The 14,854-nt window shown below is 41.7% G+C and overlaps 1 protein-coding gene across 5 annotated transcripts in view; it reads left to right on the forward strand.

Annotated features, from left to right (window-relative positions):
• Positions 1-263: 263 nt before the first annotated feature.
• The window catches only part of CREB5 (cAMP responsive element binding protein 5), a 255,774-nt gene continuing 241,183 nt past the window's right edge, over positions 264-14,854 (forward strand). For 2 of the 5 annotated variants that reach the window (XM_065051412.1, XM_065051415.1), the window contains exon 1: positions 264-366. Coding sequence is in view for 2 of the 5 variants with exons in the window: in XM_065051416.1 (XP_064907488.1) it covers positions 1,485-1,487 (3 nt within the window). In the remaining 3 variants the exon portion in view is untranslated. Of the gene's footprint in view, positions 491-1,286; positions 1,488-14,854 lie in introns of those variants that run through there. The other 3 variants (XM_065051414.1, XM_065051416.1, XM_005504404.4) reach the window with 3 other exon arrangements.

A 14,854-nucleotide genomic window follows, 5' to 3' on the forward strand; every position in this document is an offset into this window, starting at 1 on the left:
CACAGATCCCAGCCCCCGAGCGACCCTCCGCGCCGCGGGGCGATCCCCGGCCGGGCGCTGCCGGACCCCGCCGAGGGGGGCGGGACGTTATTTCCAGCCTGACTCACCCCCGCTCCGCCCCCCGCCCCACTCCGCCGGGGGCGGGACAGAGCGAGGCCGCACCCCCGCCCAGCGCGCCCGGCCCCCCCTCACCCCCCCGCCCGCCCGGCACGGACCGCAATGATTTAGAAGTTCAGGAATCCCACGTGACGTCACGGAGGGTGATGTAATGCTTCTCTAAATAGAACGTATTGTAACCGTCCCTCAGTCCAACGTGGTTCCTCCGGCCGCGCTGCCGGTCCCGTCCCCGCCGCGCCGCGCCGGGCGGTAAGTTCCTAAAAATACGGGGCTGCCCCGGGAAGGCGCCCGGCGCGCAGCGCACCCCGCGCCCCGCCGCACGGTTCTGCACGGCACGGCACGGCTCGGCTCGGAGCGGGGCAGCAGCGCCCGGGTGAGCGGCTGGGGAAGGGGCAGCCTGTGGGCGCAGGGGCTCTTCCCTCCGCCACCGCATCTGCTCCGGAGGCGGGAGCGCCAGTCCCTGCCGCGCCGCTGCCGGGCTCAGAGATCCTGCCGTCCCCGCGGTGCCCTGCCGAGGCGGTGAAGGGAGAGGGGGCGTGAGCGACCCTCGCGTCCCTTGGAGGATCAGGCAGGGTAGGGCGGCGGGGTCCCGGGGCGCAGGGCCGCCGAGCTGCGGGGCAGCCGGGCTCCCCGCCCGCATCTCAGGGAGTTTGGGAAATCTCTGCGCGCCGCTTCCCGGGATGGGATGGGATGGGATGTGATGGGATGGGATGGGATGTGATGGGATGGGATGGGATGGGATGGGGCGGCTGTCGCGGGGCGCAGGCAGCACCCCGCTACGCTCTACCCCGAGCGGGGCAAGCAGGCGGGCAGCTGCCGGCAGAGGGGTCGCCGTCTCCCCGCACCCCACGGCCGGCTGGACGGCTCCTCGCCTCTGCCTGCCCCAGCGGCACCCGGCAGTGACAGCTCGGCGGCGCGCTGCCTCGTCGCCCCATCTCTCCGCCGCCCCTAAACTTCTGCACAAGTTTGGCGGCGGCGCCTGGGCGCCCCACCGAACCGGGTCCCGCCGGCGGTGGCCGCGGAGCGGTGCGCTGCCGCCTTCCCCCGTGAGACACCCCGGGTGCCGGGCTGCTCCCGGCCCTTACGTCATGCTGCGGGCCGGTGCGGGGCTGATGCTCCGCTTGTGATGCCATCGGGTCCGGGGTGTGGGGGGCAGTGTTGGCAAGCAGGTCCCCGCTCTGCAGTCCCGCTCTCCCTTTTCAGCCCAGCTGCTCCGCTCATCGGCCCCCTCCCCAGCTCCGCGCACCCCGCCACTGTCCTCTCTTACAGGGGTCTCTCCCCAGCGAAGTTTTCAGGACGCTAAGAGCTTCAGGAGTGTAAGGGGAATACTTGCTAAACTCTGCCTCTTCTATTATTTATGTCCAAGCATGGTGAGTGATCCTTCATCTCCAGGACTTAATCTAAGCTTTACAATCGGAAAGAGAGAGGTCTTTCACAGATCGGGGTAGGAATAAAGGAAAATTAAATGTCCACATGTTTAAGTGGTTTTTGGTTTTTTTTTTTTTTTTTTTTTTTTTAATCCAGAACGATATTAGGAGTATTTTAAGCAGCAAGATTAGCAGATTTCCATATATTATCAGTAAGAAACAGTGCTTCGCTAGATAAAATTAAAGCTCGAATGGAAGCATAATAATTACTGTAAAGCATCTTATAATAATTACTGCAAAGCATCTTGCTTGGGCTTTCCTTGAGACCGTGCAGTTTTTGGAGAGATACTCACTCGCTGGCTTGCACCAGACTTTCCTCGTCTGGCCATTTGGACAAGCAGCAGTGCGTCAAGTAACAGTGGCTGAGGAAAACTTTCTTGTAAGAAACTGTCATGCAGAAATAATCCAGAAACCGGACTGAAAGAAAATTGAGAGGTGGTAGGTGAGAGCCGAATGCAAAAATGTAGCGTAATTTGTGGGGATTTTGCTGAAGGCGGTGCACTTTCATAAGGGTATGGTTTATATTCAATAGAAAAGTGTACAGTGTTGAAAGTCCCCGCTCGGTATTTTGTAACTTTCATGTGGTGAATGAGGTTGTTGGTCTCAAAAGCTGGAAATTCTTTATAAAAAATTGCTAAAATCCTTATTTGTGACTCCTTAATCCTAAAGGGAGCTGTACAGGTCGCAAAGCACTAGGGAAAAGTGTGATTAATGATCAGTGATTAGTGATAAGTGATTAGTGGTTTTATTCAAACTGTTACCTCTGACCAGAAGCACACATCAGAGGATTAACAGGCTCTTTAGATAAATGCTCATTAGTGGAAGGGGGAAAGCAAAGATAATAGGCATGCACACAGGGACAACTTTCTAGGAAAATCATTCCTGTCTCTGGCATAATAAGCTCTATTAGCAGAAAGGCTCTTTAATTTAAAAGTTGCTTTTATCTTGTAAATCAAAGGTAGATGTAGAAGTTCGCTGAGCTATTATAGCCTAAATTTTCCCATATCCACGAGATGTGGATTATCTCAGTAGTGATATTTTATTTTATTTTATTATTTATTTATTTATTTATTTATTTTAAACCAGCCTCACAATTGAATCTTTAAGACACGGCACATTCCCAAGTGCTCAAGCCCTGCATCCCGAGGCATCGGCTCCCAGCAGGCAGAGCTGCCTGCTGGCAGCTGGACTAGATGGCGCAGTCTTGCTCCTTGTGAGCGTTCGGTCCTTGGGTGATGATGAACTTAGCAAGTAGCAGCTTGCTAGGTGTCCTTCAACACTTACAACAAAGTTGATTCTGTGCTGGGTTGGAGGCTAGACGGTGCTACGAGTTCGTAGTCACATTTTCCACGTCAGTTAATCTCGCGAGTTAAAGGCTACTGGAAAAATTAGCCTCATTTACTGAAAGAAACGGTGAGTGAGAGAAAGACGGAGAGAACGAGAGAAAGACAAATATCTTCAACCTGAGACGTAACTCTTCATTGAACTGTTCTGTACTGCTTTAATAAAGTACAGTTCTGACGGCCTTAATTACCGAAGCTTAAAAGCTCTTGGGAGTTTTCCCCTCAGCTATCGCTGGCAAAGTCAGGTGTTTTTTGGTGGTGTTTTGTGTGTGTCCTTTTTGGGTTTTTTTTTGGGTTTTTTTAAGTCACTAAAAATAAAGAATCATTGGTGTGGTGGTTGAACAAAACAACTTGATCCTGAATGTACTCTACAGAAAATGGTAAGGAGTCTGGTTTTGTGACAACTAGCCAGGGATTTCTGATTACTCCCTATCACGCGCAGATTGCGAAGAACTGGTACCTACTGCTGCCCACACACTTAAGGATTTTTCTGCTGTGCCGTTAGCTTATATGGGATTTATGTTTGTTTGCATCTGTGAAGATAATAAAAGTTTCAAAACTTTAAAGGAAAAACTTGAGTGAAGCAGGAAATAGAAATAATGAGTTTATGGCATGAGAAAGCAACTGCTGCAGTCTCCTATTGTTACATCTTTAATTGGAGACTGTTAGGAGTCGTCAGATTAATGCTTAAAATCAAAAAGTTTTGTAATAGCATATGAAAAAGGCAATAAGGTTTTTCTGGCACTCTTGAATATTGGATGGCATTCTTCCAGAAGTTAAAATTGAAGTATTTAAAAAACTTTACACTTCTAGAACAATCAGAACCCTTTCCCCCTCACCAAAATATCCATTAATAGTTCAGCTTCAATTTATCAAACTCTACCTCTGCTAATTTAAACCCAGGAATGTGAAGGGAAGCAAACCATGTATATAGATTAAAAGAAAAGATAGAAGTGAGACTGTACATGTCATTTTATTTACAGCACCATGTATCAAAAAGACTTTCACAGATAAAGTGTAATATTTGCTTTTTAATTTGATATTCACTTCCTCACTTTGAGAATCTAAAATACACCGCAATGGCTTACATTTATCCTGTGCGCTGCAGAGGAGTCTTCTGTAAAAGGTTGTTTCAGTGAGAGCCAGAGTTCACTCTGTAGTTGATAAGACAGAGGCAATCTGACAGTGCCTTCCAAAGGCAGCTTTTATGTACTAAACCTTCTAGCTTTGTGTGGGCAGAATCTCTGTGAGCTCAGTGAGTCTTGCAGAATGGTTTGAAACTTGGTTATTAACTTGTCTGCTTGTGGTCCTATTTAAAAATCTGTCTCTGTGCCCCTGATCAAGGCATGAGGATCTTAAATATTAGAAGAGTTCTTGCAAGGTTGTTGCTTTTGAAACAATTTATTTAATCAAAGACTTTTCCTCTAATCTTTGTCATCTGGTGTCTCTGATTCCTGCTGTTAGTTAACTTTCTGGATTTTCTATAAACCTGTTGCTTTGCGGACTTATACCCATGTTTATGTATTATTAACTGTCTTTCAGGCTTAATTTTAATTCCAGGGACCATCTTTACCATAAACCCTTTGTTATGAGAAAATTATTTCTGGACAAGATTTTGCAATAAAGGCAGAGCAAAACTGTTTCTACTTAAAGCTTTCTTTTTTTTTTTTTTTTTTTTTTTTTTAATTATTAAGGACCGTATGATTTATTATTGGAACAAAATGGTCATTTTTCTCAAGGCCTGCAAATACTGATTTTCATATAACTCGTTACAGGAAAACTCTACTCAGTAGATGCAGTTGCTGAAAACACGGATACATGTATAAAGCAACAGGTCCTTCAGTTCTGCTTCATAGGTCCAGGCGATTCTTTTGCTTTGATTTGGTTTTGGTTATCGCATACTAAACAAATTAATAGGAAGACACACATAATTAAGGTGACATATTTGGCTTAATCTTTCCTCTATAAACTTTCCTTGCACCTAATATGTATGAGTCCTAGTGGAAATATTTAAAATGCTTTGAGACTCTGCCAGTCACAATTACTAGTAGCTGGGCCGATCAAACAGCTCGGTAGGTCATTGCCATTTTGCAATATCTCAAAACAATTTCTGTTGATTTGTCCTCTCCCTCTCTCCATGCTGCATCCTATTTATCCCCTGAAAAAAAGCCTGATTTCTAGGTAAATTATATATTCTGCTCTGTAAATTACAATGCTCTAGGGCTTTTAGGGCTCTAGCCCTAAAATAGTACTTTTAGGACTTCTGCATTTTTCTGCCTTGAGAGATTATTGATGTTGATTGCAATTTAAAGCAACAGTTTCAAATAGGAACTATGAAAACACATTTCCCTCTTACCAAAACTTATATTACTAAGCTAATTTACAATTTTTCAGGTGTAGTTTTCTCTGACACAGGCAAAACAATGATCTCAGACAGTATCTTATCATGCTGTATTTGAACATAAGCCATATTACGGCAGTAAGTACAGAAATTAGTCTTCGTAGACTTGACAGTGAAAAAAAAATGGTGTTATGGAAATATTTGGTTGTTTTTTGTTTACATATAATCAAAGAAATGATCTAAATTAGCTCAGGTGTACATAACAAATACCACATACATAAAATAATTATTTTGGTGATGCGGTGAAAATACTTGTTGAAGCAGATAAGCTGTTATGTCTTGTTACATCCAAGGAGCTGTTCTGTTGGTTTGTGCACTGATCATTTGCTCCTATTAAAGCTCAGGTTGAAGGGGCAACCCCCACACTTTAAAATAATAGCAGGTCTACTATTTTTCAGTAAGGTGTTATTTTACTCTGTAATTAAAAATACTGAGAAACAGCATTTTTTTCCCATCACATGGGAAATGCAGCTGTTATTTGCCCTTAGAGAGTTTAGAAAGGGTTGGTTGCATTGGTTTGTAGTTTCTAGATGGCGATATCAAATGCTATTTTACAAACACAAAGAGATTTTCCAAGGATTTTGCTGAAGGCTGTAGGATTTTCAAAGTAAAACATCGAAAGCTTATGACAATTTCCTTAGCTTAAGAGATGTTTTGCTTTTGGTTCTTGTTTCCGTCTCATGCTTTTTTCGAGAATTTGTTCAAGACGTCAGTCCTGCACACAACTTCAAAATAAATGTCTCAAAACATTGTCATCAGCGGTGTTTGTCTAGGTGTGCAGTTTTAATAATCTCGTTCTTTGAGACAGCTCATGTTGCTGCTGTGACACTATTCCACGTGCGGGGATTTGAAGGTGCAGGGGGTGCAGCCCCACTTGGCCAGAGAGCTCCACTCAGCAGGTGATGAAAACAGCAACGTCTTTAGAAGAAGCTAGGAGGAATGAGATTTGCCTTTAATTGGGGGAAAATACTACAAATCCTCTATTACCTTTGCCAGTATCAGGAGGTGATTCTGCTTTTCTTTGACTTGGACTGTTTTCATTACTCGTACCGGGGTACCGAGACCGCCGTTAGCTCAGGATCTCGGCATGGTTCAATCTCACCCTCGGCTCTCTGCCCCACATAAACTCTACATAGTTTCTATCGCCTTTTTGTCCTTTGCAGTATTTTCTCAAATGGCTTTCTTTGCTCTCATCTCAGTTTCTTTCCTTCCTAAGGGCCACCACACAGTGAACATTTCAATACGGTTCAAGTGCTTGGTCCCAGTCTCACTGTACTTGTGTATTTTGAAATTTTTGGTCCAGGCATGTACTGAGCTTAAACTGGTCATCCTCAAGCACAGTGCCTAAAATTAATACAAGGGTTATCAGAGAAATTTAAATTTAATTAGGCTGATCTTCTTTTCATTTAGAGGAAGAAGTTGTATTTTTACCTATTTCCTTTCTGGGCTCATGCCTTCAGTTGCTCTTTCATTGCATGCAAGACAGTGTTGTTCATAGCCAGCTTTTTTCTGAGCTGTTTGCAACTACTCAGAAATTAATTTGCCTCATGTGGGAAATTAACCCGGACCAGTGATTCCTGGATTTAACATCTGAGTTCTTTTCTTCTGGCCAAATGTAAGTAATGCTGGTTAATATGTAATGCTCAACACAGGGGGCTCTGTAGCACAATAACTGGGATATGAGGTTGGGTGTAGGATGTGTTGTGTGGAGCGGCTACAACAGTAAGCACTAAGTAGAGATGTTACCATATTGTACTCTCTCTCTATTTTTAATTTCACCCCCCCACTCCTTTATTGTGCTTTAAATCTTTCCATGCTGGAGTCCTGAGTTAGCATGGTAATTATCTGTAGAATTACCTGTATTCTGTCTAAGTAAGCAATGAGGAGCTCCAAGATATGGATGATGATACTATTAATACTAGGTCACTCGGTTGCGCATTGATGCTGCAAACCACCTGCCAGTAATTTGGTTCTGTGTGAACTAGTTTACCGTTATTCCCAATCCAAATATACCTCTCACTTAACTTTTTAAAAAAACTTATATTCAACAGGAATAGTCGCTTGCTAGGTGAGGAGCTTCAAACTGTGCATAGTAAATTATAATTCCACGGATACTACTCGGAATTAGTTTTAGCTGGTTGGTTAAATCTATGCCTGCTTTTGGTTCGGGTCAGGTCAGTGAATGAGTTTGTCACTAAATATTTTTAGGAGACCAGCAGGAACTCCAAAGGTGACTGCAGTGTGTGATGGCAAAGAGTAGAATTGTGCTTGTCCAGAAACGAGGACTGTCTGTATTCGAAATCTGAGGAAGCCAATACCTCACTTATAGGAAACTTAATTTCTCAGAATAGTAGTAAAATGCAACCTGAAGAAACTAAAAGCTGAGCAATAGAGTAGGAAAAATATAATAAATTGCTTTGTTCAGGATTATCTTTTACTACCTACTGCTTAACTTCATTACTGAGTGAACATTTTAGGAATAAGATTTCTTAGTTAAGGGTTTGTGAGGATTTCAATTACCACATCGACTTCCTTTTTGGTGACTTAAAAAAAAAAACGAAACCAAAATGAAACCAAAACAAAACCAAAGCACAACTCCTTTTGCTAGTGGTGGGCAAGTAGAGGGTGGACATTTGCAGGTGGTTTTTTTTTGAGATTGAAAAGATTGGGATCAACATCTGCAGAGGTTTCCATAATTTCCCAGAGTGTGCACAATATGAGGGAAGACATTCTGTAGTTAAAACCAAGTTCCTTCTTTCTCTTCTTACTCTGGAGTGTATCTGTGTTGCACTGAAAGATTGTCTTACACCTGTTATTAAATAAGGTCAGTGTAAGTTTCTTTTACTGGTTGTGCAATGGAAAAGTATTTTTAAAAGACAGTGGGGGAAAAATTAATTATGTCAAAACTAAACTGCTTTCTGCAATTACTGTATTGCTCTTTCGTTCTTTATCGCTAATAAGGCAGCACATGGATTCAAGCATGACAATAGGTTAAATTCAAGTAATTGCTGGTTTATCACAAAAAGTGAGAGAAAGCAGTAATTTAACTATTTTGATGTGAATCTTTAAAAGACAAGTTTTTCTATATAACTTTCTATGAAAGCAGAAAGGATCAAAAGAGCCATGGGTTTTACGACTGGGTAAGGAGAATTACATTCTTGTGGATTTAAAAAATATCATAGTAGAGCCTAATTCTCCACTCACCCTGATACAAATCTGGAGCAACTCTATTGAAATCTGTAGAGTTACCGACTGCAGTAACACTCATTGAGAAGAAAATTAGATTCACGGGGTCTATTCTGAATGTAGCCTACCAGTTGTGCGCTGTGCAAATCCCATTATTAAAGTAATAGCCTGACATGTCACGTTAAGGACGGCTGTTTCCCCAAGATGAACACGTTTGTAGCTCTCCTCATCTTGTGACTACTTTTTCAGGGGGCAGGGGGATATTGAGAATACTTATTTTGTGCTCAATTAATATTCCTTCCGTGCACTCTCCTTCCTCTCACGCGCTTTATGTGTGGGTGCGCAGTCTGCACTCTCCATCATCTATCTGTCTGTGTCTCTTTGGCTGTGACAGTCACCGCTCTGGCCTCGGGCTTGCGTGACGGAGACGAAAAGCCCACCAAGATTTTCAGTTAAACAAGGCAGGATATAATTCTGCTCCTAAATATGATGTGCATTTTTACGCTTAACAATGCTGTTGTGAATTGGGAATAATGCCTTAGATTTCAGTCATGTTTTATTTGTGGGGGTTTTTTGTTTGTTTGTTTGTTTGTTTGTTTGTTTTAAAAAGAGATGGAAGGAGAAAGAAGCAAGAAGGCAGTGTAACCCTGCAGTTTTAATAAACTGAAGTATTTGCAGTGGAAAGCAAGGCCCAGGCCACTCGAGCATCTTGCACAGTTTCCAGGCTGACCTGCAAGTGAGAGCAGACAAAGTCTTTCAGAAATTGTGAAAAATCTCGTCACTGCCTGAACTACTCTGATTTTTTTAAGCAGCAATTATAATGGAATTTTGAATAGCAAAAACATCATAAAGAGTGATAAATAGACAGTGTCCGGTGTACAACCCCCGCCTCCCCCAGCCCTAATCATCTGCACTTGCTTCCAATTTTCTTCACTTGACCCAGGATATGTGGGGTCAGCTCTGTAGCTTTTGAAATTGGTATGAATCCATTGACTTCTCTAAAACTGTGTGGAGTGAGGGTATGGCTCACAGTTTTTTATTAATGGCACACAATGGGCAACTTCTTCATATAATCTTTTGTGGAAGGATGTAACAAAAAGTTTTAGGCCTGGTAACCACTCTGGTGTGGAAAGGTTCTCCACACCCTTAACAATCCAGAGGTTAATTTATTAAAAAAAAAAGAAAAAAGAAACAAACCCACAACTATTATTTCATTGCCAAACATTTTAAAAAAGCACTATTTATGTAGGCCCTATATAAGCACACATTGTCTTATGTTCCTTCTGCTGGCCTTCTATTTGACTAAACCATTATTCTCAGAGTGCTGCTGTGCTGAGATCATCAGTGATGATGGTGTGAAAACAAACAAGTTTTAGCATGAGAAGTCACTATATAATTTGACAGGGGGGTTGTCAGCATCAAAACATCCACATTAATTTAATCTCTGCTAAAAGCAAATTAAAAATCAGGCAGCTGGTGGGGAAAAACACGTTTCTGGGAGGAGGGAAAGGGGATTGGATCTAATTCTGCAAGGTGCTGTGTCAACTAAAAGGAGGACCTGTTTCAGTCCCCATTGGAGTCAAGGGGTGTTGAGGACACTCAGGAGCTAGTGGTATTGTGTCCTTTTTCTCTGAAGTTTAGTTAAACTGCTGAGATGAAACTTAATTCCTCATAAATTTAAACTCCTAGTAAGTTCTTGGGTGAAAAGCCAAGATCGAGATAGCCTCCATCGCTTCAATAGAGAGCTAAAAAAGTATGTGCTCTAATTCTGTAGCCTTCAAGGAGCCCTTCAACATAATGAGCAAAAACAAGAGCTGATATTCTGCACATACCTCAACGGTACAAAAATTCTTCTTCAGAGAAAAATGTTTCTGGCCTGTGTTACATTACATAAAATATACAGCTTCCTATTTTATTCTATTGAAAGTGATCTTTAATGCTATCAAGAATGTTTTTATATTGCCCAGTGTTAAATTAAAAAGCTTTGGGACTAATGGATGTAGGTACATAGAGTCAAATAGGCACTGTGAAAAATAAGCTATGAAATGATGTGCCTGCCGCCTGCCCTCCCTTTTTTTGTTGCTCGCTGAAAAATTACCATGGGTTCTTTTTAACACAGTTAAAGTCAATGAATCCCAGGTGAGCTAATCAACCTAAAAATACCTTAAAATGTAGGGGTTCCAGCTAGTTTATTTTACTGCTGTACTGTGACCTGACACTTGTACCTTTTACTGGATTAACTAAATTGAGTGGAGCTTGCGGGCTAAACAAGGAAACTTTTTGAAAACATTGTTCCCTCTATAGCAGTTCAGATGCTACATCTTGTATTTTCTCTCTTGCGTGATGTCTGATTCTATACAATTTTTCTTGCCAAAAAGCTGGCATTCCAAAATATTAGGACAGCCTATTTCTAGGCTGTCAGTCTTCCAGTTTTAATTTCGGAGTTTTCAGTCAGTGCACTGTCAGCCAAATGCTTTTCAGCAGACTGAAAGTTTTCAGGGACAGAATAAGCATAGGAAAAATATTTTCAGCATTGTAATTAATGCTAAATTAATTTATAATGAGGACAATAAGAGCTGTGATGCTGACTGTCTTATCAAGCTAGACATGGAAATAGATTTTTTTTTTTTTTTAAATTTGAATTTGCTATGTTGGTTTCAGGTAGATCAAATGTCCTGAGGATGCCTTGCAGCAAGGTGTTGGTTTGGCATGCTGCGTAAGATGAGGTCCTTGCTGTACCATTATTTTGAGGAAACATCCTTTAAACAGAGGAAGACATGGTGCTGGGAGGGCTGCTGGGCCCCATGGCCACGTTGCGTGGTGTGTGAGCACACACTGCACGGTGGGTGCTGATGTGTCTGTGGAAGCCACCTTATGCTTTTCTCCACTAATAAAATTGACAGCCACCAGGCTTCAAGTGCCTTCAGAAAGCCTGAGAAAGATTTCAAGCAAATCTCTTCCTTGGCTCCAGTGCTTGGAAAATAACTGATCTATGACAGGAAAATGCCCATGTGTGCATTTACAGAGGTTTTAGTGCTGTGTAGTACCTGAAATGTGCAGGTATTATGTGGATAATGCATTTTGTAAAATACTGAGTGTTTGTAGTTCTGACACTGCAGAGTTTTAAGGGAAAAAACCAAAACTGTATTCAGGAAAATTGGTTTGTATGTAGATACTCTTATGTACATAGTAAACGATACACGACAATAAACAGTGTAGCTTACCGCTGGGGGAGAAAAAAAGCAAAAAAAAGTGCTGAGTGCTATGGAAATAACATATCTTTGTTAAAGGCTGGTTGTGAGAGAGTGAAATGCAAACACAAAAACCAGTACTTTTTTAGCCTTTTGTAATTCTGTGGATAACATTTTGCTCATATACCCAGTGCCTCCCTAATAGCCATCTTCAAAATATATGCTAAAAAAGTGTCATCCTTTTGGTGCCCACATTAAAATGCTGGTTATTTCTCCGTGCAATGGCCAGCTTGGCTTAGAGCTGTTTGTGGCCTCAAGTATGGTGGATGTGGGGTGGCCTCTACAGCGACAAGGTCCTGATAAAGCCTCTTCTCTCTTGCCAAGCCCCATATTTAGCACAGAGGGGATTTCCTTGCCGTTGTGCAGAGAAGACAGTTGGGCCACGGGGTTTCTCTGCAGCCCCATCTGATCCTGAGTTAAATCATGTAGCAGTTGCCAGGGGTAAGGTGGGCATCCTGCGAGCAGCAGCTTTGGAGGGGAGTTCATCTGTCCTGTGCAGATAGGCTGGTGACATTTTTGGAGGAAAAAAAATATTCACCGAAGGCTTTCGCACAAAGAAATTCACTGGAAAATACAGCGGCCTGAAAGTGTTCACAGTTACAGATCAAATTTTGTGACTAGCTTCAGCCAAAATGAAAGGGGAGGAAAATATGTGAAAAAGTCAAAATACTCATTTTCAACATTTTTTCAAACTGAGATACATCTCCTTTGAAAATTGACTTATATTAAGGCAGACACAAGGCACTAACTCTTTCAGAGTTGGATTTTTTGTTTGTTTTTTAGTGCTGAATAAAGCCTTTCAGGTTGATGCAAACGCTTTAATGTTTATCTATCTTTATCTGTCTATTCTCAGTAGTTCAGGGGGCTTGGGTCTCTTTACCTTTCTTGGCTGCACAATATAACGTTGTGCATGTAAGAGAGGGGCAAGCTCCTGGAAAGCTGTGTTGGTTGAGAACTTCGAATGACTGGATAGAGGCCTTTTGTTGGCCAGATCTCCTGAATATTTTCTAAGACTTATTCGAATCTGGTTTGATGTGACTAGGAGAGAGAAGATGACTGCCTTCCCTGGAGGGCAGTGCAAAATCGGCTTCATCAACTGATGTGATCTGAAAAAAAATGGCTCAAAGAAACCAAGTCTTTGTATGGCAACTTTGCTTAGAATAAATTTGATGGAAGATGTCATAAGAATGTGGTCAGAAATACCTTGGATTTTTTTTTTTTTTTTCAGTTAAAGAATTGCATAATTGTTGAATTCAGAAATTAGAGCAAATGGAGAAATAGTCCTTGGTTATGCTACTGGCTTATGCTTTTAGGGTCTTTTAAAATTTATTTCTTCTTTAGGGGAAATGTGGATGTCTTAAATGGAAACCTATTATTAGAAATTGTCTGGTGAAAGTTCTGATAAAAGGTTAGATTAATTAGAATATTCAAGGATGGATTAAAAGGGAGTTGAAGGAACAATTAATGTCTTATAGGTATAGATTTCAGATTTTTTGTTTGCCTTTGAGCAAATGAGTTTCTCAGTTTTTAACGTGAGACTTACTGGGTTTTGGGGAGGAAGAAATTCTTGCTTATTCTAGTTAAGTGTGGAATTGCATTTCTTGCAGCTTTTCTTAAATCATGTGGAGTATTTAATCTCCATGTGATGGCTCTTTAACTTGTCTTTTCAAGTGTGTTTTTTGGTGGCTTGATGGTATGTAGAACATTTCCTTCCTGTACTTCAGCATTTCTAACCAAAATCTGAGTATGTTTGAAACCTTAGCTTATTCACACTTCCTAATCATAATCCCCTTGGTTTCCCTGTCAGCACCTTTTTGTGGTATTTCTCTGGACACCTCTATCTAATATCTCCAGAGGTTATTCTACAGAGTAACCTTTGACAAGATCTATTACTTACTACTTACTGCTTTTAACAAGGTGAAAGGAGGTCAGGCTCTGTAAAAGGCAGGCTTTATTAGAAGACTGCTGTGGAGTCTCTTGGTGGCTTGTCCATCTCTTCTGGCAGCACCGTCTGTGAATCGGTTCAGATGCCTCCTCTACACCGCAAAGAAAATTACATTTATGACTGGATATGATCATAGGTCCTTGGGAAGTGGTTGCCACGTGTGTTATGGAGCTCCAGGTTGTTTCTCAGTCAAGGTCATAGCCAACTGATGCACCAGCTGGAATCTGTGAGATTTTTGCTGTCAGATTCAAGTGTAACAGAATTTCAGGCTGTCAGGTTTTGTGTGATCCATTTAATCGAGCTTCATGACCAATGCTAATGACTTTTTCTGCTTCAGAAATTGAATTGGTAATTTGGTTACCCCTCCTGTCAGACTTCAGGATCTTCTAGATTAGAGTCGGTGTTGCCTGTTTCTTTAACCAAATCAAGATGCAAAAGCTACCTCTTTCTGATTGGAAAAAACAGATTGCAAAATCTTACTTTGTCAAAAGAGTAACTACAAGGTCCTTTTGGCTAACATCCAAAATCTTAGAAATGAGACAAAACATATTTTCTCCCAAATTAATTAAAAAGCTGAGAAATTGTGCAGGAGACAGATCCCAGAGGTATCTAAAATGCAATTAAAAAAAAAAGATGTCTAGTAACTTTATCTGTATGCATCCTCTAAAAATGAATGAAAAATCTTTCTATGGAGCTTTGAGATTTCTCAGTCTGGAATTTTGTCAATGAAGAGAAATTATTTTTTAGTCTGTTTCTATCAGTTACTTACTAATACTGCTCCTTTGTGATTTCTGTACAGGTAGAACCTACAAAAACTGCTGGTATACCTTTCAGATGCAAATAAATACAGGGGAAAAAACCCACTATGTGAGGCTTAACAGTATATCATAAGGACTTTTCCTCTCATCCCTAAGCGTTGAAAAACAGGCTAACTTGTTGCTAACATAGCTTTCACTTTCTGTCCAGAGTCTATCTATTAGCCACATGCAACGAGTGACTGAAATGCTCTCTCTTGGGATATATTTTTAATTTGATTTACCTAATGGGAACAGATTGCCACATGACTACCGTGAATGTATGGCATGGGCAGATGGGGCTAATCCCTTCACAGAGATTAAGCATGATAACTGCGTGTGGAGAATATCTAAAGGTATATAGGGAGACCAGGGTGTGAATGTGAAATA

The sequence above is a fragment of the Columba livia genome, chromosome 2, assembly GCF_036013475.1.
Source record: "Columba livia isolate bColLiv1 breed racing homer chromosome 2, bColLiv1.pat.W.v2, whole genome shotgun sequence".
In the NCBI taxonomy this organism is placed as follows: domain Eukaryota; kingdom Metazoa; phylum Chordata; class Aves; order Columbiformes; family Columbidae; genus Columba; species Columba livia.